This window comes from Venturia canescens, chromosome 2 (assembly GCF_019457755.1).
Source record: "Venturia canescens isolate UGA chromosome 2, ASM1945775v1, whole genome shotgun sequence".
NCBI classification, from domain to species: Eukaryota; Metazoa; Arthropoda; class Insecta; order Hymenoptera; family Ichneumonidae; genus Venturia; species Venturia canescens.
In genome coordinates, this window is record NC_057422.1 from 26,943,891 (window position 1) to 26,971,536 (window position 27,646).

General features: G+C 37.0%; 2 protein-coding genes and 1 long non-coding RNA gene across 13 annotated transcripts; 1 reads left to right on the forward strand and 2 right to left on the reverse strand.

The window, feature by feature from the left end:
* The first annotated feature begins 11 nt into the window (after positions 1–11).
* LOC122405737 (uncharacterized protein K02A2.6-like) lies at positions 12–18,192 on the forward strand. Of its 7 annotated transcripts, none has more exons than XM_043410670.1 (3): positions 30–92; positions 5,783–5,839; positions 12,077–18,192. In XM_043410670.1, the coding sequence occupies exon 3, from the start codon at positions 12,547–12,549 to the stop codon at positions 16,795–16,797; it is 4,251 nt and encodes a 1,416-aa protein (XP_043266605.1). In that variant the 5' UTR covers positions 30–92; positions 5,783–5,839; positions 12,077–12,546; the 3' UTR covers positions 16,798–18,192. The 7 variants fall into 7 exon arrangements, with proteins under 7 accessions (XP_043266608.1, XP_043266601.1, XP_043266605.1 ...); XM_043410669.1 differs by lacking the exon at positions 30–92 and adding an exon at positions 2,934–3,452; XM_043410667.1 differs by lacking the exon at positions 30–92 and adding an exon at positions 3,781–3,948.
* Positions 6,276–12,142, reverse strand: LOC122405740 (uncharacterized). Of its 4 annotated transcripts, none has more exons than XR_006259809.1 (4): positions 11,959–12,082; positions 11,344–11,503; positions 11,141–11,248; positions 6,276–6,397 (listed from the first exon to the last, which is right to left on the reverse strand). It is a non-coding gene; the product is annotated as an uncharacterized lncRNA (long non-coding RNA). The 4 variants fall into 4 exon arrangements; XR_006259812.1 differs by having other exon boundaries at positions 6,359–6,400; XR_006259810.1 differs by having other exon boundaries at positions 11,141–11,503; positions 12,050–12,142.
* A 1,303-nt stretch (positions 18,193–19,495) lies between the features above and the next one.
* On the reverse strand, positions 19,496–26,045 carry LOC122405738 (E3 ubiquitin-protein ligase MIB2-like). Of its 2 annotated transcripts, XM_043410674.1 has the most exons (7): positions 25,997–26,045; positions 25,748–25,848; positions 21,807–21,917; positions 21,089–21,245; positions 20,470–20,644; positions 20,089–20,377; positions 19,496–19,863 (listed from the first exon to the last, which is right to left on the reverse strand). In XM_043410674.1, exons 4-7 carry the CDS (start codon positions 21,101–21,103, stop codon positions 19,602–19,604), a joined length of 741 nt encoding a protein of 246 aa, XP_043266609.1. In that variant the 5' UTR covers positions 21,104–21,245; positions 21,807–21,917; positions 25,748–25,848; positions 25,997–26,045; the 3' UTR covers positions 19,496–19,601. The 2 variants fall into 2 exon arrangements, with proteins under 2 accessions (XP_043266609.1, XP_043266610.1); XM_043410675.1 differs by lacking the exons at positions 21,807–21,917; positions 25,748–25,848; positions 25,997–26,045 and having other exon boundaries at positions 21,089–21,317.
* Positions 26,046–27,646: the final 1,601 nt, after the last annotated feature.

Genomic DNA, 27,646 nt, shown 5'->3' on the forward strand with positions numbered 1-27,646 from the left:
CTCTTCGCTTTCGTCGCGAACAGGTCGCGCATCTCACCGCACGGCTCTCGTTATGAGAAGATACAATTCTGAAAAAACATCCCAAAAAAAATGTGAGTGTGCTTTAGACCACACAACTGAAGTAAAACTTTTTTCGCAACGTACAGATGTATGGGTCATTCCACCAATTATGGAATTAATTTGTGCTGGAGGGTCTGAATTATGCATAATGGTCATTGCTTTTCAAAAGGACGTGTCATATACTGTGAGCTTTCATGATTTTTTTCAATTTTTTTTGTCTAGCGCCGTTTCTAAGTTATAGAGTTTGAAAATTTGAAAATTTGCAATTGTTAACTTTCTCGTGTTGAAAATATCGAACCCCTGAATTATTTTTCGGAACACTAAACGTAGTCATGTTATGTGAAAAAACCTCAGCTTTTCGATAAAAATATTTTAAATATTCTCAGGGATCAGATAAATCCTGAAAAAGCAATTATAACTTTAAAATTGCTTTTTCTCCTAATGTACCATTTTTTAAATATTTTAGAATATTTTTTTCGCCCTATTTATAAATATTGCTTTTAATTTTTTTAATGAAATCATTTTTAATAAAAAAGATATGAAGGATTTTTAATGAAACAAATGTATTTGTTGATTTTTCCCAAAATTTGATAGAAAGAGAGAGAGAGAGAGAAACCTATATGCTCACCAAGGCCACCAGAATTTGGCAATTTTTAGAACAAAATATTGCATTCTGAAGCTAGAAATTTTTATTTCATTGAAAAAATTAGCTTTCAATGACTTTTTGAATTTTTTTCTATTCATATTACCATACCCAGAGATAGAATGTTGATGCACAAAATTTTCAAAGTCTGTAGCCACCAAGATTCAACTGGAGAAAAAAAAATCATGTCATGTTGTTGTTATAAATGTACTTGTCTCAGAGTCGCTGCCGCGACTCTAGATATAAAATGTGTCAAGACCCACAGAATTGCTTAGTTTTCAATATATGCATTACATTCTGAAACCATAAATTCTTATGCCATTCATAAATGAGTCATCAATGACTTTTTGTGGTATTTTGAATTATTTCTATTATTTACTTTTTTGTATCCATATTACATAAAATCAAAAAATAGGAATTCATTATACTTTGTGCACATGTCCATGTCAATACACAGAATTTTCATAGATTGCAAGTATCCGTTGTGGTTTATTCATCTACATTTTCCTATGACAGTATCATTAAATTAATTAAGCCAAAAATAAAAGTAAAAAAGACAGCGTACTTAAAAGCAAATGAAACTCCAAATTGTTTGATGTATATGTGCATTGGCTTTCAACGACAACAATTTCAGTCCTATTCAGAAGTACGCGGCTGAAGATTTTAGTAATGAATTTCTCAATTCATATTCTGCTACAGTTGAAACCAAAAAGTGAAACGATTTGCAGCCTGGTCACTTTACAGAAATATCAAAGTTTATAGGTACTCGTTGCAACCAGCAATACAATCTTTCATACTACAGGGAAAAACATTTCAAAATTTTCTGAGCCACATTTTTAAAAGTTATTATTACACATTCAAGAAAAAAGTGAGACATAATGCATGTTGGAGCAAGCAAAATGGAGTAATTTTGTATATCTCCATGGTTATACGCAGATAAAATATTTGATCGCATCCAGAAATGATTAAGTGTAGACTTGCAAACATGAATTTTTCAACCGATAATGCCAATCCCAAACATGGCATGGAAATACACAATTTACATGTCGCTTCATCGTGTTGTCAAACTTGAGGTGTCCATTGCATTTCCAAGATACAAATTTTGATATCACGAGGAACAAAGTACCCAATGACTTATTGAAATAAATTTTTAAATTCATTGTGTAACAACTCAAGTGAATATCTATACATTTACTTGGCACAAAGTTTTTTTTCATACTCAGGTGTATAAACAACCAATCAGATTGAACAAGAGTTATTGTCATAAATCTTCTAACTATATTGATAAACTCAATGAGAGGAAATAGAAATACACAACATTACACATAGTCCAGAGAATGAACAGAAATTGGTATGGATACACTGTAAGCTAAAGAGGTGGAAAAAAGGGACTAGAGGGCACAGCCAAACTAAATGTAATAAAAATATGACAAAAGTACACTGGGTTAAACATTTTTATTTGATAAACGTTTTAAAAAATTTATTGGAATTCATTTACATTCAACCAATTATTTATTCAAATAAATCTAGATACATCTATCGTTTCATTCAAATAAATTTATGTTTAGAAACAATTCACAATAGGAAAGAATGACACAAGTAACTGATCACCACGAATTTCTATCCAGCACAGCACACGATACACATATCCCGAACCTCGCATTGTCAAAACAACATAACCTTTTTTTCAAAATACCTCCGGCATCGCTGTCAGAGTTCTGTATAGTTAGCGGAATAAAACAACAATTCTTATTTTTTTATTGTTGCTATATCTTGGGAATTATTCTCGCAATTTTTTGCCGTTATTATTATAACGTTCGAAAAATTATTTTATTAATAGTAAATTAAAAAAGATTGGGCGTATAGTTGGCGGAAAGTAACTTGAAAATCGTTTATTTTTTACAAAATCAACCACAAATTATCTGGGAAATGCATGTGTAATATTGAATAATTTACAAAGTGATTTTTTTATCACAATAACGCGAAAATTGAATCAATGGATTTTCCCTGGTGTACCCAGCTGACAGCTGACCGCCATCTGATCATCATCTTCCATCTTCGTTGTGTACACATGCTGTACATGCAGAATGCGTGCGTGCACTAGTATGCTTTACTTGCTATTTAATGCTATTATTAATTTACATTTGACGTTTTAATACCGCGAGTGTAGACGTGTAGACTTCAAAAAAATCGACTATTTTTATTTCTTCAAAGCCCGGGTTCCAATTATTGCAGTGAGGTGAAAAATGATGCCTGACAAAATTTGAGCCCTTAAAAAAATTTTTTAGAGGTCGCTCATCGCGATTTTCTATTTTTCATTTAAATAACACGGGGAAGACGTTATACTAGCTGCTTTTGAATTTTATTCCTCGGCAACGGATGAGGTTATGACAACGCCCAAGGTGGTTTTTTGTAGGGATTTGAACGCTCTATAAAAAAAGTCTCGTTATCGTTTTACGCTAAACCTGCTACTCCTACAAAAGTTATTCAACGTCAAAATTGGCTTTGAAGAAAATCTCGTCATTTTTTCACTGTTCCGGCGAAACTATCGACCTTGTCACAAAACGCTGTGGAAACTTTTTCGGAAATCATGTGACTTAGTATAATATCGTGTTCTTAGATTATTACAAAATTGAATAATTTATAATAATACTACATTACGAAGTTATTCTTAGAGGAAAACTGCAATTTCCGTTGAGTGAATCGTTATATTAACAAAAAAAAGTTCCAAGTTCCATCGAGTCATTAGGTAATGCTTATTATTTTAGTGAAAATTCCAAAATGCATCGGATTTTTCCACCGTCTATTTATAATTTATTTAGGGCATTAATTTTTTTTTTCTGAAGAATGTAATATAAATTCAGATTTAATGTTATTTGAAATAACCCGGCATGTGTATACTGACTTTATAGGCGTGTATACGGACTTTACAGGAACAGTCGAAATTTCGAACTCAAAATTCTTTCTTGTCGATAGAAGGCAGGCTCCGGTTACCCCCCCCCCCCCCCCCTCTAAAAAATCTAGGTAGTAGTAGGGACTAAATGGGACTCCTTTTTTTTGGTTTATTTTGTTTGGCTGCTTTTGGAGACTTGTGCTCGTCAATAACTTTTCTTTACACCTCGGTCGAAAGTACGCAGTTTTTGCACCAATTTTAGTACCGAAAGTACAACATTTCTGCACTGTCAAAACTGCACGCGCGTCATTTGTCTCAGCGGGAGCAAACAATTTTGTCTGCATTCCGAAAGGTTTGACATAGTTTTATTGACGTGATTTTTTTGATGTTTGACGTTTAAATCGATATTGCCTACACAGTTTTTGAGAAAGACCGTGTCTAGTCGTCTGGAAACCGTATGAATAAGGTTATGTTACCAAAACAGCGCTAAACTGCTACATATCCGGGCGAATAATATGCATTTATTCTTCCAGATGACATCGATGCGACGACAAAAAATAATGTAATCGAATCAAGTATAGTAGCGGGAAATATTCATAGAGAAATTGTTAACTGCATGTAGCGAAAAATGAAAATGCGTGGAATAAATTTAACAAAAGCAGTGACACATTATGAAAGTACACACTTTTCTTTAAACGCATTGTCTGATCGTCCGGTTACCGTATATTTAGCATTAGCCTATTCGTCCGGATTATATATTGCTGCTGAGAACTTTTGTCGTGTGTACTTTCGTAATCCGTAGTCCGGACCATCCGGACTTGTAGCAGTTTAGCCTGAGTTCTTTGGTTTAGCGCTGTTTTCATAACATAACCTTATTCATACGATTTCCAGACGACTAGACATAGTACGTCTTCTTTAAACTATAATAATTGTATCGTTCGATTATTTATACTTGTTCCGTTATTTATAACCTAAAATATAAAAATGGCATAAGTTTGAACTTTTTATTTAATTAAACTGCAATTTCCGTTGAGTGAATCGTTATATTAACAAAAAAAAGTTCCAAGTTCCATTGAGTCATTAGGTAATGCTTATTATTTTAGTGAAAATTCCAAAATGCATCGGATTTTTCCACCGTCTATTTATAATTTATTTAGGGCATTAATTTTTTTTTTCTGAAGAATGCAATATAAATTCAGATTTAATGTTATTTGAATTAACCCGGCGTGTGTATACTGGGACTTTAAAGGAACAGTCGAAATTTCGAACTCAAAATTTTCAAATTCAATTTTTCAATTTCGAACTCAGGATATTTTTCAAATTTTTTAACCACGCTACCCGTAGCATCCAAGGAAACTTTTGAAAATCGTTTCATCACTCGGCAATACTCCTTTTCGACGAAAACTTGTTTGGGAGTGCAATAAAAAACGTAAAAGGTTTTAGCTCCTATTTCGCGGATAGCACTGTTGTACAAACGATTCAACAGCATATTGCGGATGTTTGTAATCATATCGGTTTTCACAGCATTCTTATTGCCAAGTTCTTGCTGGTTATATTCCATTTTCGATTGTCTATAGATGTTAAATTTTTGAATCCATGGTGGTTCGTTTTCACCATATTCCATTGTCTCTGCTAGTAATTTTTGACGATGCCTAACAGGCATTTTTCGCTTGAGTTCGCGTCCAGTACGTACCCTTTCGGGACCATTCAAAGGCCTTATGGCGACGTCGTGGTATGTTTTACGAGTATCTCGCGTCTCGACGATCAGGGTTAATTTGCCGTTGATTGGTTGTTCGTGCGCAATGCCAACAATTTTGTTGCCACATTCTTTGAGTTTGCAATACCCGATAAATTTTAAGTAAAATTCACCGGAGCCTGCGATATTATTGTCATTGTGGTCGAAAAAACCTTTCCTTATACACGAATCTAGCCCAAGAAACGCACAAGGCAATTTATATTGAATCCAAAATGCTTTGAAAATAACATTAACCCATACCCAGGGTTTTAATTTGACCTGGCTTTTGGAAGTCTCATCCGGTTTTATTTGTTCCCATTCTGTTTGTGACAAAACTAAACAGAATTGCTAACGGTCAGGGTCAGAATTCTGATTCATCATCAGAATCCTCCAATAGTTCATCACTGCAATTATAGTTGATCAGAACAGTCTTTGGCTTTTCGTATTTTAGGTGGACCTTCAAATTCTCCCGAGCAATGTCGAGATGTCCTTTTTTGTTGTCTCTGAGGTGCGTATATACGGAGTGTGGTTTCCATTTCCCCATGAGTTCGTTGCTTATGTCTTTCCATACTTGTGCAGAACTGGACGGCAGAGTGTTTATTGAAAAGTACTGTATGTACTTTTGGATTAATAAAACAATCTTTTCGTCGGAAACGCTAGGCGGTCGACTCTTGAAAATAAAATCATGCCTTCTAATATTTGTAGAATCTCATCTTATATTTCGATTAAAAGTAAACTTTGAAACATATGCTATCATCGTTTTCGTTCAGTTATTTATCCATTATTTTTTTTTCATTCATCTATTACCAAAAATTTGTTTATGACAGATACGATTTTGGCCGTCTCGAAAAAAAAAGTACTGCCGATTACATATTTTTAACATAACATTAGGTCTCAAAATTATCAGCATATTTTTATAACTCGATTTTACAAATAACTCTTACCTTTTTTGCTTCTTGACTAGATTGAGAAGACGAGACAGTTTTGCTATCGGTGAGGAGTTTTCAGATTTTCTGAAAATGTAATCCACGACCCGCTTGAGACTCCAGCATTTGTAAATACACTGCTACTGGAACGAAATATAAAAAATTGACACACTTGCACACTTCATCATTTTAATTATGATCATAAAAGAATGACAGTTTTTCGTAATTACACAATCTGTTTTTCTATGATTTACAATCCATAATCCACGTTCACCGTACGAATCACAAGCAATTTTAATGTTACCCTTCAGTTACAGGTATTTCGACAAGAAACAGCGAACTGCCGTAGCCACCATTGTATAGTATATACAGGGTGTCCCATTTTAATCTTACACCTGACTTTTCTCGAAAAATATTGCTCGGATCAAATATTGTGTGGAACAAAACTTTTAGGGGTTGAAGGGGGACGTTTGATAAAAATTGGTTTGTGGATCCAAAATTCAAAATGGCGGCGTTAGAATGGCCGACATGTTTTTTTCGAATGGAAACATAACTTTTTTTCATCACCAAAAAATTTTTCAGCGCAAAACCAACAACTTTTGTTGGAAAAATTTTTTGATTAAGTTCATATTTTTTAAGTGAGAACATCATTTTCAACTATTTTAGAGGTATCCAGGATGTACTGCGAAGAGATCTTTAACGTACCAAGTGCAAGTGCGTTTGCGTGTAAGGAGCATATCAACGATTTCGTTGGGACTGAAATCAGCCATTGTTGCTAATTTTCAGAATTTTCCTCTGATTTAAGAACTTTTAAAAATTTCGAGAATCAAGAATTTTTCTCTGATTTCAGAACCTTTACAAATTTTCGATTTCGTCTCTTGCTAATGGCTGCGGAGTCAGAAGATAAACGTTTCAATCAATTTTTCATCCGTGGGCGATCACAATGACTTCTAAAATAAAAAATTCTTCTCTGATTTAAAACTCTAAAGTAAGAGAACTACACAAAGTCAGACTACGTCAGTACTACCAATGATGTTTTCTTTAATCTCTTATAAAGTGTACTTACCTTTAATCGTACGCGAGGCTTACGCTTAAAGATAAGTTCACGTAAGCAAAACTTACGTCTACTTTTGAGTTGTAAATCAGAGAAGAATTTTTTATTTTAGAAGTCATTGTGATCGCCCACGGATGAAAAATTAATTGAAACGTTTATCTTCTGACTCCGCAGCCATTAGCAAGAGACGAAATCGAAAATTTGTAAAGGTTCTGAAATCAGAGAAAAATTCTTGATTCTCGAAATTTTTAAAAACTCTTAAATTAGAGGAAAATTCTGAAAATTAGCAACAATGGCTGATTTCAGTCCCAACGAAATCGTTAATATGCTCCTTATTTTAGGGAGGTGTCGGGGCAATTACTTCCGAGCTGAAAATTTGTATCGACGTGAATATCCTGATCGTCGTCGCCCATCACGGCAGATAATCCGAACCCTTGAGCAGCGAGCGAGGGCAGGTCGGATGATCCGCCACCGTCGACATTTCCCAAGCGTCAATAATTTTGGTGGATTGCATGAAGCCCGAAACATGGCTATTTTAGCCATGATAGCAATTGATCCTCATTTGAGTGCCAAAGTGATCTCGGAACAACTGGGGTTTCCCAAATCGACAGTGCACCGTGTATTGAGAGGTGCGAAACTTCACCCGTACCGACTACAATTCCACCAAGACACTCCTAATCCAGATCCGTTGCGAAGGGTGGTGTTTTGTCGGTGGGCGTTGAGACAAATCGAGCGATCCAGGGACTTTTTTCGATACGTTATGTTCAGTGATGAATCTACTTTCAACAACCGTGGTCAAGTGAACCGATGGAACTTTCGGTATTGGTCTGATCAGAATCCACATTGGTTGAGACAGATCGATCACCAGCATCGATGGAGTTTGAACGTATGGTGTGGTATTGTGAACGGGCAATTAATAGGTCCCCATTTTTTCGAGGGAAATGTGAACTCTGTCCGTTACCTTGATTTTCTACAAAATGAACTGCCTCTTTTGCTAGAAGATCTGGATTTGGAAACACGTCAACAGATGTGGTTTCAGCAAGACGGTGCACCCGCTCACTGGGCTCATGTTGTTCGAAATCATCTGGATACAACATTTGGTCAACGGTGGATTGGTCGAGACGGTCCTGTAAATTGGCCTCCAAGGTCACCAGATGTTACGTCTCCTGATTTCTTTTTGTGGGGGTACTTAAAAGACGTTGTCTACCGTTAAGCTCCAACAACACGAGAAAACATGAAGGAGCGGATAAGAGCTGCCTACCGTGCGATCCCGAGAGATGTTCTCCTACGCACAGTTGGTGGTTTTGAGAGAAGAGTTCAGGCATGTTTAAACATGAATGGAGGGATCTTTGAACATCTCTAGGGAGGGATCAGAGTACACTCACAAGGAGGGTTTGGAGTCCGAAAATACTGCGGTAGTGACGAACCGCAGAGACCTAATCCTTGTGAGCTCGTACCTATGGGCATAAAGGCATTGCATGCCCCTCTTTTTAAAAAAGTTGAAAAATAAAATGGAAATAAAAAACACACACACATGCACCTCCACGTACGCACGCATATGCAGACGGACACGCAAACGGACTTGCACTTGGTACGTTAAAGATCTCCCCGCGGTGCATCCTGGATACCTCTAAAATAGTTGAAAATGATGTTCTCACTTAAAAAATATAAACTTAATCAAAAAATTTTTCCAACAAAAGTTGTTGGTTTTGCGCTGAAAAATTTTTTGGTGATGAAAAAAAGTTATGTTTCCATTCGAAAAAAACATGTCGGCCATTCTAACGCCGCCATTTTGAATTTTGGATCCACAAACCAATTTTTATCAAACGTCCCCCTTCAACCCCTAAAAGTTTTGTTCCACACAATATTTGATCCGAGCAATATTTTCCGAGAAAAGTCAGGTGTAAGATTAAAATGGGACACCCTGTATATATTTTCCACGAAAAACACTGAACTACCGCGGCCGCAATGTTGTATTGTTTTTTCCACGAAAAACATCGAATTCTATCGAATCTTGTTACATTTTCCCGCCCTAACCTTACAAAATCTACTGTGCACATTTCAGTAAATAATTATTATGTTGATTTGTTAAGATTGATATTTTTGAAATTGTAGATCTTCAAAATTATTTCCAAACAATTTAATCATTTTTGAAAAAAAAATACAAATAAATTATTTGATTGTTAAAAAAAAATGCCGGTACTTATGTTACGTCCTAGCATTACGCTAAACGCCCCTCACTTTTTCTCTTCAACTCAAACGCTATTACGAGTATATTTCTAACCTTTATCATCATTTGTCGATACATAGTTCGTATCTAAGAATATATATAAACACAGAGCGTATCCAGACCATCCATAACAAATACATCCTGCGAGACACTCGGCGCTCGCACATATTTTTTTCCTCAACTGTCCATTCTTTAAACACTCACAACGCGTGCCCTAGACTCTCCCCGACGTTCCGGCGCCATAAATAATCCTACAAGACGAGCACGGAAAACCAGAAATAAACACTCCAAGACCGATTTCCTATCCTTGAATTTATTATCAATGCAGCATTTCCTAAATCCACACAAAATTCCAGAGATGCGTTCCGAAACTCGCGTTTCCCACGAGTCCCGAAACCAGATCTTATCTCAAGTGCAACACGTGCACATCTCAGAACTCCGCTCAACACACTTTCCCTAATTCTAAGAAATCTCGAGCGACTTTTCCTCCAATCATATCTCCGGAAAAGTCTCCCCCATATTCAAATCCAATCATCAAATCAGACGATACTTTTTACCCAATCCAAACTAAAAAACCACAGAGAACAAACCCCCTCTACAGCATCCTACCCCCAAAAAACACATCCTCCTCTCGAACTCTAACTAGGCTAAGAATCTTAGTTGTTAGTCAGTTAGCATCGAACTATAAAGACATTAACATCAGAGAACTCTCCTTTCTCTAAATCCTAATTCATCTTAGAGAGCTCCGAATAATAGCTAACTCTTTGTTTAACAGTTTAATTTCTTAATTTTTAAAGTAAATAAGTGCATAAGTGTCTCAATAAACACATCAGAATATTTTGTAATAAACAAAATATCATCGAGTGTACTTATTTCATCAAGCCTTCGACACCGCTCAACAATTGGAAAATCCTTCCAATTCGCGGGCACAACCTCAATAAAAGGTCACGTATACCTGAAAATATAGTATATGTTCTCGGGCCTCGCACAAGTCCCAAAGAAGACTCACTGGCAGTGGTACTCAACGTACACTCTGCTTCTCTAAATCGGCGACTGTGCGCCCCCAACTAATCCTCCCTCCTGGGACGTAACACTTATATATTCATGTTCTAGAAAACATTTGACATATATTGAAAAAAAACCTTTTATAGATACACTAGCAAGGAAACTTTCAAGTACGAAGAGCAATGTAAACATCTTTTTCTATACGCATGCTAAATGCATTTTCATCTTTGTCGAATTTCTCCAACAGGGTAATTCTCTGCATAATCATGTTGTCAACACAGCTGACATTGGACTTGACCATAGCTCTGGATATTAACTATAGCGAAATCAGAGTTGAGCAATGCGAAAGCCCTGGGCAGTCAAGTCTTTGAGCAAGTGGTGAAAATTGTTTCGAAATTCCTCAAATGATTTTCGGAAAAGTCGCGGTATGATCGCATTATTAAATATACAAAGCTTTGGTTATACTGGCCCCAAGCTTAGGATCCCCAGTACATACCACTTTCTTACTTCTTTCTAAAATATTACAATTTTTCTTTCTTACTGAATTTTGGCAAGGCAGAATCGAAAAAAAGTTAATGAATTCATAGTACTCACCTTTGTGTTTGGCATGCAGTAACATCACGCAAAATTCACGATGCCTTTGATGGGATGCAACTTATAGAGTCGTTTTTTTCCACCACACAGACACCGCTGGTCTTGCGTCTACATTTCCGGAATAATTTCGAATGTATTCACGAATGACTGAGATTCTGGCTTCCGTTCTCGCCAGTGACGAAATGATCATATTAGAAGCTTACTAATTCCGGGTGTATGCTGCTCCGGAGGCAAGAGATTCGACGGTATTTTCTCCTTGAAATTCACACGTTCGAGGAGAAGACCGCTCATATCGATGCTCACCACAAAACACGCTAGTGCCGATTCCGTTGACGCATTTCGTCTCAATAATTCTTGCCAAATCTATCGAAATCAATCATACAAATAGAAAAAGAGATAAAAAAAATATTGCAAGGGAGTAACGAATAATCTGTCAACTATTCATAAATTTCTTTTTGAAATTTAAGGTACCGGTTTCTCATAAATATTGCAGCATTGTACAATGGAACGTTTAGCACTTTTGGAAGGATTAATATAACGTTACCAAAGTTCTAAGACATTCAATGAACAGTTTCATGAACTTCGAAAACTAAAAAGTAGAATATAAAAAACCAATTTGGACGAAGAATGGGACCAATTGAAAAGTGAAAAATGTTGTTTATTATGATGAAAAATAAAGAATTGAGTGACCTATTGAAAAATCGTTATGGACAAAAAGTTCAACCTGATGAGATTTTGTATCAACTTTGCATTCAAGTGGTGAACCTGATGACAAAATATGAATAGTTTGAAAAAAATATTCATACAGCGTAAATCACCGTTGTTTCTTTGTTGCTATCAGGTACTGGAAAAGAATTGAATGTTGATGGCGACTTTTTCCAATCGCTATGTGTGTAAAAAACGTATCACCTTCCTCATCTGTACTCGATATGTCAGCTTTGTGTTTCAGCAACAATTTAACGAAACTCTGAGAAACGGTAAGATGAAGAGGGGTTTGACATCAATTGTTACGCAAATCGACACGAACTCCACCATCACCTCTCAAAAGCGAAAGTGCTGAAACTCCTTGTAGTGTTTAAATCCCGGAAGCGTTTTCAGCGCCCGCGGCAATCTTTCGTAACAAGTGTGGCTTACTGAGACCGAGGACCGAGCTCCCAGTTGACTCTGGACTACCGAATTATGCGTAGCTCCGAAATAAACCTATCGCTGTACAATTAAATCGTAATTTACACATATGTACATACTCTGACGCTAATAATAAAGATTTCCCATTGCTACTCATAAAGACGGGATCTCCTTATCTTTGTTCCCCCCTCAAAACATTACATTGGCGACGAGGATAAAAGTGAGGGTAAAAACTGAAATTGCCGAATAAATAGTGGATTTTGGGGGTAACACGTGCCACAATGAGCGATCCGCCATCGAAGAAAGAACTCGAAAAAGAGCGGAAAATTCTCGAGGAAAAACGTAAAGAACTGGAGGAGAAATGGACTCAACTACAGCGATTTCAAGCACAAGTCACCCAAGAGCAACAACAATGGGCAGCGGAGAGACAATCGCAACGGGAAGCATCAAATGTCGCACCTCGTGAAACAAGGCAAACAATCTACACTTCGAGGATTGGAAAGATGAAGGAGTTCAATCTACAGGAGGAATGGGCCTTATGGGCGGAAAGGTTAGAACAATATTTTATTGCTAACGATATCCCGGAAGCGAAGAAAGTCTCGCTATTTTTAACATTGCTGGGCAGCGAAGGGTATGCATTACTGAGCAGTCTATGTACACCGGTTAAACCAGCTACAAAAACTTTTGCTGAGTTAACTACTTTAATAAAAAATCATCTTCAGCCCAAGCCCAGCATTATTACGGAGCGATATAAATTCAAAGAGTGTAAGCAGAAAAACGGTGAAGACATTAAAACCTATCTGGCCAATCTAAAAAAATTGTCGGCAAATTGTGAATTTGGACAAAATTTGAACTCTCATCTTCGAGACCAATTCGTATGGGGGTTGCGGACGGACTCGATTAAAAAAAGACTACTGGGTGAAAGCGATTTAACATTTGCGCGGGCAATGGAGCTGGCGCAATCATTGGAGATGGCATCGAGGGACGTTGCGGAAATGGGCTCAACATCGTCAAAGAGCCCGCAAGATTCAATCAACTTCGTGGGAGCAAGAAACTCAAGGCTAACAAGTGAAAAAGAAGTCAACAAGGGGATTCTTCGGTGCTATCATTGTGGAGGTACGCGGCATACTTTTTCTACGTGCAAATTTAAAGACTCTAGTTGTAATAAGTGCCATAAGAAGGGTCACTTGGCACGTGTGTGTAACCAAAACAAAAACAAAGAGATTAAGTCGAGAAGCGGTAATAAACAGAAGCTAGAGGATAATAATCAAAATTATATAGACGATTTCGAGAGTGACAACGATAGTTTTGATAATCTATTTCACCTCGGCCAAGGGAATAAAGCTGAAAAACAAACATTTGATGAAATATTAAGTATGAGGCCGTGTGAGGTAGAAATAGAGGTAGGAAAAACAAAAATTAACTTTCAACTGGATACGGGATCAGACGTAGCAGTGATCTCGGAAAAAGATTATCGGAAAAATAAAAATTTGCTATTGTTGTCACTCAAAAGCACGAAACGATGTTTCAAGTCGCATCCGGGTGATATAATTGTGCCAAAAGGGGTTTTAAGCGTCAAAGTTAAATTTAGAGAAATTGAAAGGAAATTGGAATTATTTGTCCTACCGGGGGAGGGACCCCCTCTGGTCGGTCGTACATGGATTCGCGAATTGGCTTTGCCAGTAACAGAGATAATCAACGGGGGGGATAATTCAAACATTGATTGGTTATCCAATTCGAATCGTAACGATATAGATAATATTATTAAAGAATTTGCCCCAGTTTTCGCAGAGAAGCTTGGGAAATATTCAAAGAAAGAAATCCAGCTTCATCTTAAAGAAAATGCCAACCAAATTTTTTGTAAGCCGAGGGCGTTGCCGTACGCACTTAAAGACAAAGTGGAAAAAGAGTTGGACCGTTTAGTTAAAGAAGAGATTCTGGAGCCCGTAGAAAATAGTGAATGGGCTACTCCAATTGTTCCGGTCCTTAAAAATAATGGGCAATTGCGGCTCTGCGGGGATTATAAAATCACGGTCAATCCTAATATTAAAATTGATCGTTACCCGATTCCAAGGGTACAGGACCTTTTATCAAGCCTAAATGGGGGAAAAATTTTCTCCAAAATTGATCTTTCGCAAGCATATCAACAGCTTGTTTTAGACGAGCGATCAAGGAAATTGGTCACGATATCCACCCACAAGGGCCTCTTTGCATATAAAAGGCTGTGTTACGGAGTGTCCTCGGCACCGGGCATTTTTCAACGAGAAATGGAACAACTATTAAAAAACCTGGATGGAGTCATTTGTTTTTTCGACGACATTCTCATTACGGGCCAAACGAAAGAAATTCATAACGAAAGGCTGAAAGAAGTTTTAAAAAGATTAAATGAGAATGGATTAACGCTAAAAAAAGAGAAATGTAAATTCGGTAAAAATAGCGTAGAATTTTTGGGCTATGTTTTAGATAGCGAAGGCACACATGTGTCTAAAGGAAGAGTTAAAGCGGTAGTTGAAGCACCAGTTCCGACAAATCTGATGGAGTTACGAGCATTCTTGGAAATGATGAATTATTATGCTAAATTTATTAAAAATTATGCGAGAATTGTTAACCCGCTTTATCATTTATTGCAGAAAAACGTGAAATGGAATTGGAACGACGATTGTGAGGCCGCGTTTGGGGCCGCAAAAAGGAGCCTGACGGAGTCTAATGTCCTTGTACATTATAACCCCGAGTTGCCAATTAAGCTAACTTGTGATGCGTCTCCAGTAGGCCTTGGGGCAGTTTTGTCACACGTTTTTCCAAATGGAGTTGAAAGACCGATAGCTTTCGCCTCAAGGTCACTATCGAAAGCCGAGAGAAATTACTCACAATTGGACAAAGAGGCTTTGAGTCTCATTTTTGGTGTAAAAAAATTTCACCAATTTATATATGGTCGCGCTTTTACGCTGGAGACGGATCACAAGCCTCTGGTTTATATTTTTGGCTCCAAGCGCGGATTGCCTCAAATGTCGGCAAACCGCGTTCAGAGATGGGCAGTGTTTCTATCAGCCTATGAGTTTGAGATAAAATACATTAAGGGGATCGATAATGCTAAAGCCGATAGCTTATCGAGACTCCCTCTACCGTTGAAAAGTATGGAGGGACTCGAAAATTCCCCAAGTGAATACTCGTATCTTCATTACGTCGCAGAAAACATGGGTATTATCGATCATAAATTGGTGTGTAAAAAAACGGAGTCGGACCGGACTTTAAATAAAGTTAAAAACTTTGTCTGTAACGGGTGGCCGGAAAAGGTTGACGAGAGCCTAAGGAAATATAAAGCAAAAGAGAATGAACTGACAGTCGAGAATGGTTGCTTGATGTGGGGCTATCGGGTGATCATTCCAGAGGATTTACGTAAGAATTTATTGAAAGAACTGCACGATTCGCATTTGGGAGTTGTTAAAATGAAATCGGTCGCCAGATCATATATTTGGTGGCCTGGAATTGATAACGAAATTGAGAACGTCGTAAAATCATGCGAGTGGTGTTTGGAAGCAGCCGACAACCCTCCTAAAGCAGCATTACACTCGTGGAAGTGGCCCGATGGCCCGAACATTAGGTTACATGCAGACTTCTTAGGCCCAATTGACGGGAAAATGTTTATTGTAATTGTTGACGCGTTTTCGAAGTGGTTAGACGTTAAAGAAATGCGGAATATAACAACAGATACCACTATTAAAGCTCTGAAAGAATACTTTTCTACATGGGGGATTCCAATGTCAGTGGTGACCGATAACGGGCCGAGTTTCTGTTCAAGCGACTTTGAAAACTTTTTGACAGAATATGGCGTGAGACACATTCGAACTGCGCCATACCACCCAGCTTCAAATGGTGCGGCGGAGAATGCGGTCCGGACTTTCAAAAAAAAATTTAAGATACTGATAAAAGAAGGAAATACTTCCCACCAAGCATTATGTAAATTTCTTTTTAGTTATCGAGCAACTCCGCATTGTACCACCGAATATAGCCCGGCGGAACTCCAAATTGGGAGAAAATTCAGGACGAAACTAGATTTAATAAAACCGACGTTGCGTAGCACAGTGGAAAAAAATCAGTATAATCAACAACGATTTCATAGAGGAAATCGAAAAACGGAATTTGTGAGAGACGAAATTGTGATGGTCAAAGATGCATTTAAGAATAAGTGGCTGAAATCGCGTATTATAGACCGTCTTTCCCCGGTCACTTACAGTGTGGAAACAAGTGAAGGGAAAAAGGGGAAACGGCATGCAGACCAACTTCTTGCGTGTAAACCGGAATATCGGGAAGGGAATTCTAAGAGTACGGAGGGTTCGCCTTTAACAGTTTCAACACATGAAACTTGCCAGTCTAAATCTAATAATGAAATTAGTGAAGAAATTGAGAATAATGAGGAAAACCAGGGGGGCAACATAAAGGTCGAAAGCGAGAGCAAACCACGTTACGTGGATCTATGTATACCTCGTCGATCGACGAGAGTTCCGAAACCTCGAAAAATCTTAGATCTGTGAAGGGTAACATAACAGCTACATTGCGTGTGTAAGCGTATGTTACGTCCTAGGGTCTACCCCCTCGTCGACGACTAACTACGACTTTCGAAATCAATCCCGAAGCCCATACTATAGATATATAAATTTTATTGTGCACACTTACATATACATATACATACGCATACATACATATACTTGTACGCACAGAGATGTGCACGCTCTTCGAGTTCGAACCGGCGAAGACACTTGAGAGTGGCCGCTATTGAATTCGTAAACGAAAGGGAAGGAAAGAGATATGCCTACTTGCTATTTAGCCCCGTGGTAACAAGAGCACCACGTGGCTCACCGCCGCGCTCGCATCCGTTGAGAATATCCGATACACAACGGCTCGCGAGATGAAGTCATCACAATTTCTTTCTCACGCGAGCGGAGAAGTGTTTTGCTGATCACCCTTATCAGCAAAAGTCTCCAGACGATATCCGATAGCTTCATCCGGTGCTGGCGCGATCTCACGAGCGCGGTACGACCTCCTGAAAAAATTAACTCTCGTATACTTACGATAATCAGTTTCGGTAATAGCCCATTTACGAAATATCCGCTCCACGAATTCCTACCTGCAATATTCGGTCCCCCGTACCGCGGTCGTGGATACCGTCGAGGGCCACGCCCGCAAACCTGTACGCTCGAGATCCGTACATAGAAAATTGTAACCAGCTAGACCTACACTCGATCGTCAAACATTTTCACTCGCTTCATCTCTTTAGAACTCGGAAGGTCATCACCCCGCAACAATCAGCTGTCAAATCAACGACCAATTAACCAAGGTTAGTTGATCGTTGATATTCCAATAAACGAACATGGTACGCGCCGTAATTATAAAAAGAGTAAAAATAAGGGTAATCGATGGATAACTAATTCCTATTATATATCCAACGATTTCAACGGGAATACAGGGGTATTTCTCCATAACGCAAGATAAAAAAAATTAAGCGAGCGAAAGACTACAATCTATAGAAAAAGTAAAGTATATGGAGCGCAACATTGTACCTACGCTCGAGAAGTCACTCCCGAAGACGGCCGCTTATCTGAAGGAATCGTATTACACCCTCGAGTCGCGCGACGCACGTATGTGCGCGCGTGTGTGTCAACCATGGCCAAAACTGCTTAGTTGCAATCACGTCATTTTTCTCTCTCTCGGGGTGCCTTCTCGGGGTGTTTATTTAAGAGCGCAAGATTGTAACGCGCTCAGTTCTCGATCTCTCATCAGTCCACTGCGTCTCTCAATCCGAGGAGGACCTTTGTAAAACGTCGCAAGGCTAAAATCGTCACTTTTTCTGTAAACCATTTGTTAACCCTTTACGGAGATACTTCCGTGCTCGTTTTTATTCACAATAAACTACAAGTGTGCACATCATACTCCGCATCATTCATAATCATTTTCGGCTCCTTCGCGTTTATCGGTAAATACTCTTTATTTATTTCCGCCGTCGATTTCCAATATTTTTCTTCCGGGTTTTACCGCAAATTTCCAAAAACCGGCTACCCGTTAAATCCTTTGGTTCTTGACAATTTTTTTGGGGTTCATCATCTGCTCTCAACCACCTGCGCTGTTACGATAAGCGCGGGTAATCCTGATTTCTGCCTTCCGAGCCTTACTATTCGGCACGTCGGCACAGGAAACCCTCTCATCCCTCGCAATCACTGCGCCTACCAAATCGGCGCGTATTGCGACCCCTTATTCTTCGCCCTCTGCGCCTTGTAAAATCGGCACGGAGCGTAGAATTCCTTCCACCACCTACAGTGAGCAGATCCTGATCCCCGCGAAAATTGTTAAGATGTTCGAGTACCATGCCTAAGCGCCGGGCCGGCAGGACGTTCCAAGTTCGCAAGGCGAAAGCCCTCCTGTACCAGGCCCAGAGTCAGAGAACCGGCAACGAAAATACACCGAACAGCCGTATTGTGATAACCAGTCGCGGTTCACCCTCCGCGTCAATTAGCGTTGTGTCCGTCACCACCGGTCTTCCAACCCCGGCAACCGTCACCGAATCGGGCGAGCTTTCGGACGTGTCGACAGACTCCGCACCGTCAACACCTGGCGGATCCACCTACGTGGTACGCCACATCTCTTTCACGAATTTTCCAAAGAACGCACCGGTCGCGGTGGTAAGCCCGACCCCTCGCCCCGCCGTCGCCGCTACAGCTGAACCGCCTACACCACCGGCACCGATCGTACCTGCAGGCGTCGAGACGGTAACCCTCGACTAGGGGTGAGTAAAATAACGGTATTCCCCCCCTGTTTTTACCTTTTTCTCTTTCATTTTACTCGTTCGTTCCCCGAATCACCTACGATTATTTCGCGTACACGGGTTCTTCTCCCAAGAGGGAAGATCTCCCCCTCTTAAAGGTAAGGATCCAACATAGACTTACACGTCGGTTCCCCGTGAACTTCTCCGATAAATCCGGGAATTCAACCACCCGACGTAACACGTAAATAAGTTTTGGCTGTGTAAGTCATTTAAGGACAAATTGTGATTCGGTAAGAATGTAAAGAATGAGTCTCAGACTGGATATGGAGGGATGTAGTGTTTAAATCCCGGAAGCGTTTTCAGCGCCCGCGGCAATCTCTCGTAACAAGTGTGGCTTACTGAGACCGAGGACCGAGCTCCCAGTTGACTCTGGACTACCGAATTATGCGTAGCTCCGAAATAAACCTATCGCTGTACAATTAAATCGTAATTTACACATATGTACATACTCTGACGCTAATAATAAAGATTTCCCATTGCTACTCATAAAGACGGGATCTCCTTATCTTTGTTCCCCCCTCAAAACATTACACTCCTCATCGTCCATTCAGAGCCGTCATTGCCAATAATGTCAAGCGTATCATTGCCAATAACATCGTGAAGAGCCGTAGCGCCATACGAATCCTGAAGATTTACGTCACAGCCGTGACACAGTAGAACACGAACGCAACCGGAATGTTGTATATTAGCGGCAACGTGAAGGGCACTGCAGCGACCGTTGTTAACCGCATCGTTCGGCGCACCAAGAGACAGTAAAAATTCCATCACTTCCGGTTCATTTCTACACATATTTCAAAAAGTTATTTCCAAACGATACAACTATATTTTTTTAATCCTAAAATTCAATGAAATATTATATCCGATTATAAAGAAATAAAAATTGAACTTTTTTTCGAATTATTCTGGAAAAATTGAAAAAAAAAAATGTTTTCATATATTTTCTTGAAAATACAAGTAAATGAAGAATTCATAACGATTTTATTATATATAACGAAGAAAAACGTACCCGAACGCTGCATAATGAAATGGAGGAGGCTCGCTGTCTTCATCGACGACCCTTAAGGACGCCCCGCCATCCAGTAATATCACACAAAGTTCACGATGCCCTTGATGGGCTCCAACTCGTAGAGCCGTTTCTTTTTCACCATTCAGACTGCTGGGTCTTGCGTCTACATTTCCGGAATATTTTCGAAGGTATTCACGAAGTGCTGAAACTCTGGCTTCCCCTTTCGCCGTATCTTTCATCAGCTTTTCCATTTCTCGGGCAGCACGTTTAAATGGAAATAAGGAACCACCTGAAAAACATGAGTTCATGCACGCGTTCTTAAATAAATGAATGAGTGAATACAAAATTTTTAAATTTGTGTATGACTTTCATCCATATTACCTGAGAGGTTTTCACGACCTGCTTTACTCGCTGTACTGGATATATTGCCTGATTCACTGTTCGAAGTGACACGCATAAAGCTCAATGGATTAAATGTCCCTGTGTGACCGTCTAGAGTAACTCGCAAATGACCGTCAGGACAAATCTTGATTACTTTCTCCGTTTTTCCAAGAGTCTAGAATGCAAATTAGATGAATGGTCCAAAATTCTTTTTGAAAATACAACAAACTCATTCATTGTTGTTTTATTTTTTATTTTACCCCAGTGTCTATCAGATATTTGCACAGTGAAAATATTACCCAGGAACTGCTTTTATCTCAATATAAAGTACCTCTGTCAATTGATAAAATTGAAACTAGCCACCTGCGTCAAGGAGGCGGGTGATTTTTGAATTTGAGTATAACTTTTTCCCGTAATGCATTTGCCAAAAACAATGTCAGCGCCCCAGTTATAATTCTGGACCAAAGCTTCGGTTATAGTGGCCCCAAGCTTAGGACCCCCAATGCCCAACACTAATTTTTCTTCTTTGACTGGTTTTGACAAGATATCTTTATGTTGAATCACTTCTTATATAGATAACACTTAGCAGTTAAGGAGTTAAGGGATTTACAGTACTTACCTTTGTGTTCGGCATTTTTATGCTACTCTCTATACATGTCTCTCCATTCGGAAAGACTGGTGTCCATGAGTGATTTCAGGATACAAAGTGTCATTTTTTATCTTGGACGATGCAGCCTATCTTCATGGTAACCAAAACCAGTTCTCGTGTAGAGGATCTAAACAGGATTTTATGATTTTCCAGTCAAATTCATACAGCTATGGGAATGATTGAAATGTTCTCGCTGTTAATTCAATTAGCAGAGACTATAATCTTAGATGAAGAGGATAAGTCAAGAATTAGAAAATGAAATAATTACATAAAAATTGAAATAGATATGTAGCATTTTTATAATATAAATAATGGGCTCGCAAAATACACATTTTGATCATGAAATCAAAAGACGTGGTAGCGGCTCGACACCAAGTTTACATATTCAATTACACTTCTTACGCAATATTGATATGCTATTTATTCCATATTTTGAATTGCTTTCTTCGTTAGCGACACTATAGTTAACTATTGATGCATTAATTTTCATGAAAATGTATAAAACAGAGAAATATCGACCGCATGGTAGACACTTTCGACCATGCGGTCGACATTTTCGGAGCACTAGCTCGGAGAATTTTCAATCAGCAATCTTCTCTGTATATTTTCGGAGCACATTGCTATCCGGAAACAAATTGAAATATCGCTCATTTACAAATTAAATATCGCTACATTACAAAATTATTACCTTTTGTTGATTCGATGCTCGATGATTAGCTACAGCATAACACAATATTGCTTGATACGACGATACGCTTAAAAGTTAAGTTGCATTATCGTCTATAGCACGCAGCACGGTCTACAACATGGTACAAAAATGTCAAATATATGAATAATCGATGCTTATTTCTTCAAGTATGACTACGTAGAGATAAAGTTTGTAAGCTTGAATCTCACACCAAGAGGGATTATTTAACCTAGGAAAAAAAAGGTTGGGACAAGTACATTGATGGTCCCTCGTTTGCTGATAATTCCATCCATAAAAAAAACTTTGAAAAAAATAATAAAAAAATTATAAAAAAAATTATTTTATAAAAAAAAATACAGAACAATTCGAAAAAAATTACACAAATATTGAAAAAACATTATATTAAAAAAAAACTAATCTGTATCTATTTTTTAAAGTGTCAAAAGAATCAAATAACAAGTAAAAAATAAAAAACCGAAAAATCGCGCTTAAAATCATTTTGGAAACCGATGCCTCATTCTTCTTATTTGATTCGAATAGCTAAATCAATTGAAAAAAATTCCATCTAATTTACGTGCAGCATTAAAATTTATTATATCAATTCGAGGCCAAGTATTTTCTAATGAATTGAAAAAAGTTACCACTTGAATTACGTGCAGCACTAAAATTTATGATATCAATCGGTGAACAAGTATTTTATTAGTCACTCCAAATTTTGACACTATTATATTGTTCTAAAAAGCTTTTAAATCCAAAAAAATCACATGAAAGCTAGTCATTTGTTACTCTATGGTGGCAGAGCCTTATAAGAAAATCGATTCTTCTCAGACTTTCAGGATCCTCTGGTATTATTCACAAAATTCGACGTCGATGGATCGATACAAATTATGTTTAAATATGAGTTAAAAGTACTTGTCCGGCCCATCACTATTCATTCAATAAAAAGTCAATCATAAAAAAACGAAATTGTACGGCAGAATCTGGTTAAAAGTTTATTGAAATGCGATTCATTATTAATTTAATGTTCTTAATAATAGGATAGGTTAGTTCTTATTCCGAATGGAATTCGTTCGCTGGAAAATAAGTGGGAAATAAAAATTGCCTTCATTGAATATAAACTGGTGAGTTATTTTGGAAGCTTAAACATATATATTATGTACAATTTTTTTCATTTATCGATGCACAGGAATATCCCTTGTATATTACGGAACAATTTGTTTCTGTTTTTTATTAAACTAGTGCAATTAAGTAAAAATTACTTGAAGATAATTCTCTCAATTCCCTCTGCATGAATACTTGAGATCCATAAGTTCTAGACAAGCCCTGATTTTTATTTGGATAAACAATTTAAACGGAAAGTGATGGGCCGGACAAGTACTTTTAACTCATATTTAAACATAATTTGTATCGATCCAATCGACGTCGAATTTTGTGAATAATACCAGAGGATCCTGAAAGTCTGAGAAGAATCGATTTTCTTATAAGTCTCTACCACCATAGAGTAACAAATGACTAGCTTTCATGTGATTTTTTGGATTTAAAAGCTTCTTAGAACAATTTAATAATGTCAAAATTTGGAGTGACTAATAAAATACTTGTCCACCGATTGATATCATAAATTTTAGTGCTGCACGTAATTCAAGTGGTAACTTTTTTCAATTCATTAGAAAATACTTGGCCTCGAATTGATATAATAAATTTTAATGCTGCACGTAAATTAGATGGAATTTTTTTCAATTGATTTAGCTATTCGAATCAAATAAGAAGAATGAGGCATCGGTTTCTAAAATGATTTTAAGCGCGATTTTTCGGTTTTTTATTTTTTACTTGTTATTTGATTCTTTTGACACTTTAAAAAATAGATACAGATTAGTTTTTTTTTAATATAATGTTTTTTCAATATTTGTGTAATTTTTTTCGAATTGTTCTGTATTTTTTTTTATAAAATAATTTTTTTTACAATTTTTTTATTATTTTTTTCAAAGTTTTTTTTTATGGATGGAATTATCAGCAAACGAGGGACCATAAATGTACTTATCCCAACCTTTTTTTCCTAGGGGAAGTTTATGGTTTGATATCACGTCTTTTTTCTCAAATGTTCCTTATTTGTGTTCAGATGACTATAGGATTTTAGTTTAAATTTCTATGAATTATTTATGATTTTCGGCTTATAACGTTGGTTTTAACGAAAAAAGACCTATTTTTCGTCAAAATTGTACTGGGAATATTTTGTCACAGGTCTATCTTTGGACTTTGGCGATTTTTTTCCTTGTACTTTAATATGTTATGCTTTTTGGGAACGTAAGAGCACGGTGGAAAGCGGGTAGCGATCCGAGATATGATTTTCGGCTTATAACGTTTCCACTAAAAAAGACCTATTTTTCGTCAAAATTGTACTGAAAATATTTCGGCACCGGTTTGACCTTGGACTTTGGTGACTTTAACCCTTGTCTGCTAATGTGTTTTGTCTATTAGGAACCCAAGAGCACGGTGGAAACCGGGTTGGAGACCGAGATATGATTATCGGCTTGTAACTTTGGTTTCCACGAAAAAAGACCTATTTTTCGTCAAAATTGTACTGGAAATATTTCGTCACAGGTCTGTCCTCGTACTTTGGCGATTTTTTTCCTCGTACTCTAATATGTTTTGTGAATTAGGAACCCAAGAGCACGGTGAAAAGCGGGTTGGAGGCCGAGATATGATTTTCGGCTTGTAACATTTGTTTCGTCGAATAAAGACCGATTATTCGTGAAATTTGATATGAAAAATTATCGCCATGGATCTATCCTTAGACTTTGGCGATTTTTCCCAAATCTTCATACCAAGAAAGAAGAGAAGTAGAGACTTCTTTAATACAACAGATTTTTTTGATCTCTTTTCTCCAAAATTCAAGTGAAAGATAGATAAAATTCAATGCACAACAAATCCAACAGAATTGACCATTTTTAAATGTCGCTTTTGCATTCTGCATCTAGAGATTTTCGTGTCATCCAAAACGTGCCCCTGATCAAAAATATTTTCAAAGTTTGCAAGTGGCCGCTGAGGTCCAATTGTCTACAGTTTGACAGTTACCGAAAAAAAGCACTAGAAAACTTCTAACATTTATTATGCCAGAATTCAACAGAGCAACAGAATTCAAAGAGGTTTACGGTACCTGCATTGATTTTGAAAGAAAACAATTTCAGGACAATTTAGAAATTAATTTAGAAATTTAAAAACTCGGAATAGAATTTAGAAAAAGGAAAATTTAGGAATTTAGAAAATTTAGACTTTTGTGGTGAATTTTCCAGATTACATGTTACGGTTGGAGTAAATAATTTGAATGATTGGCACACATGCTGCGACACAGAAATATGAAAGTTTGGAGGTATTCGCTTCATAGCAGTAATACAAACTTCAATACTATTTGAAAAGAAACACTTTAAATCTTGCTGAACCAAGATCGATTTCATATTACCATAATCAAAGATAGGGGGTGATGCTTAGCACACATATTTATGCACAGAAATTTCAGAGTTCGCAGGGATCTGCTGCGATTCAATGTATCTACGCAATGAGTTTTAAAGACAACAATTTCAAATCTATCCATAAATGAGCAACTGAAGACTTTTGTAATGAATTTTTCATTTTATATATATGTTACGGTAAGAGTCAAAAAGTAAAATGAATGGCGCAGTATATAAATTTTATAGTTTGCAGATTTTTGCTGTATTTCAATGATCCAAATCTATAGTATTATAATAAAAAGTTGTTAGAAGTCATGATGTTACATTAAAATGACATAGCGCACATAACATTTAGAAATTCTGTAGGTTTCCATGATGTTGGCAGGCATTATATTTGATCGTATCCAAAACTGAGCAACTGTAGACTTATCATTATGATTCTTTTCACTAATAATTCCACATTTGCAGTCTGCAAAGTGGGAATACTCAACATACATGTCATTTCATAAGTTCTATTGTCAAAATTTGTGTTTGCCCACTGCATTCCGATCATACGACTTTTCTTATCGTCAGAAAAAAAAGCATCCAATGGCTTTCTGGAACAAGTTTCCAAATTTATCATTTGACAGACCAAGTAGAAAAAGAATGACTATACGTATACCAAGACCAGAAATTTTTAAAAAAATATGATTTACAAAATGTGCAATTAAATATCATGGCTAGAAATCTCTCAAATCATGTTACCTCAATCAGCATGAAGAAGTAGTAGAAAATCAGAGGACACATCTCAGGCAACGAATTAATAATATGTATCGATCCGCTGCAAACCGATGGGGTGAAAACAAGGATCGGAGAGGGCAGAGCCAAACTTAATATCAAGCAAAATATAGGAATGTTTAAAAATAATGATGACACAAGAAATAAATTAGAAAACATTTAATCAATTAAAGTTTCTGACATCATTCTAACAGTTCCGTGTGTTTTTCTTTTATTAATTCGTATATATAACCTATTTACACATGATATATAACAACGCAACTGAGGATATATTTACACTGGACAATATTTCCCGCACTCTGGTTTAATTGAAGGATCATTTCAGTTAACACTTATTTACAATCGAACGAAATAATGAAATCTTGAAAAGTTTCGTTGACATATGCATCGCGCATTTTTTTTATATTCTTTTTCACACACATCACAGACTACATTTACGCGGCCGTTTTGATACCGGTGTAGTATATGACAAATTTTAACAAAATAAATAGTTATATGCACTTCGTTAGATGACGAAAATTATTTTTATTTATCCCGCACGCACTTCGTAATGTCGAAACTCTGTTTATCCGATCAAAATCAAAAACTGACACATTGTTTGTATTTATTTATATATATATATATATCGATCGAATTTATGACTGCTGTTACCGTGCTACGTTTTTTTAACCCCTAGGGAAAAAAAGGTTGGGACAAGTACATTGATGGTATCGTGTTTGCTGATAATTCCATCCATAAAAAAAAATCTTGGAAATCGATGCCTCATTCTTCTTATTTGATTCGAACAGCTAAATCAATTGAAAAAAATTCCATCTAATTTACGTGCAGCATTAAAATTTATTATATCAATTCGAGGCCAAGTATTTTCTAATGAATTGAAAAAAGTTACCACTTGAGTTACGTGCAGCACTAAAATTTATGATATCAATCAGTGGACAAGTATTTTATTAGTAACTCCAAATTTTGACATTATTAAATTGTTCTAAGAAGCTTTTAAATTCAAAAAAAATCACACGAAAGCTAGTCATTCGTTACTCTATGGTGGCAAAGACTTATAAGAAAATCGATTTTTCTCAGACTTTCAGGATCCTTTGGTATTATTCACAAAATTCAACGTCGATTGGATCGATACAAATTATGTTTAAATAAGTGTTAAAAGTACTTGTCCGGCCCATCACTATTCATTCAATAAAAAATCAATCATAAAAAAACGAAATTGTACGGCAGAATCTGGTTAAAAATTTGTTGAAATGCGATTCATTATTAGTTTAATGCTTTTAATAATAGTATAGGTTAGTTCTTATTCCGTATGGAATTCGTTCGCTGGAAGAATAAGTAGGAAGTAAAAATTGACATCATTGAATATAAACTGGCGAGTTATTTTGGAAGCTTGAACATATATATTATGTACAATTTGTTTCATTTATCGATGCAGAATAAAATCCTTTGTATATTGCGGAATAATTTGTTTCCGTTTTTTATTAAATTAGTGCAACTAAGTAAAAATTACTTGAAGATAATTCTCTCAATTCCCTCTGCATGAATACTTGTGACTTGTGAACCATCAGTTCTAGACAAGCCCTGATTTTTATTTGGATAAACAATTTAAACGGATGA

Coding starts and splice junctions, on each gene's coding strand:
- LOC122405737 (XM_043410673.1), top strand. CDS start 12,547: ATGAGCGATCCGCCATCGAAGAAAGAACTCGAAAAAGAGCGGAAAATT.
- LOC122405738 (XM_043410674.1), bottom strand. Junction 20,378..20,469: donor AGGTCGTGAAAACCTCTCAG/GTAATATGGATG, acceptor CATGTTTTTCAG/GTGGTTCCTTATTTCCATTT. Junction 19,864..20,088: donor TTTCATTATGCAGCGTTCGG/GTACGTTTTTCT, acceptor AAATATGTGTAG/AAATGAACCGGAAGTGATGG.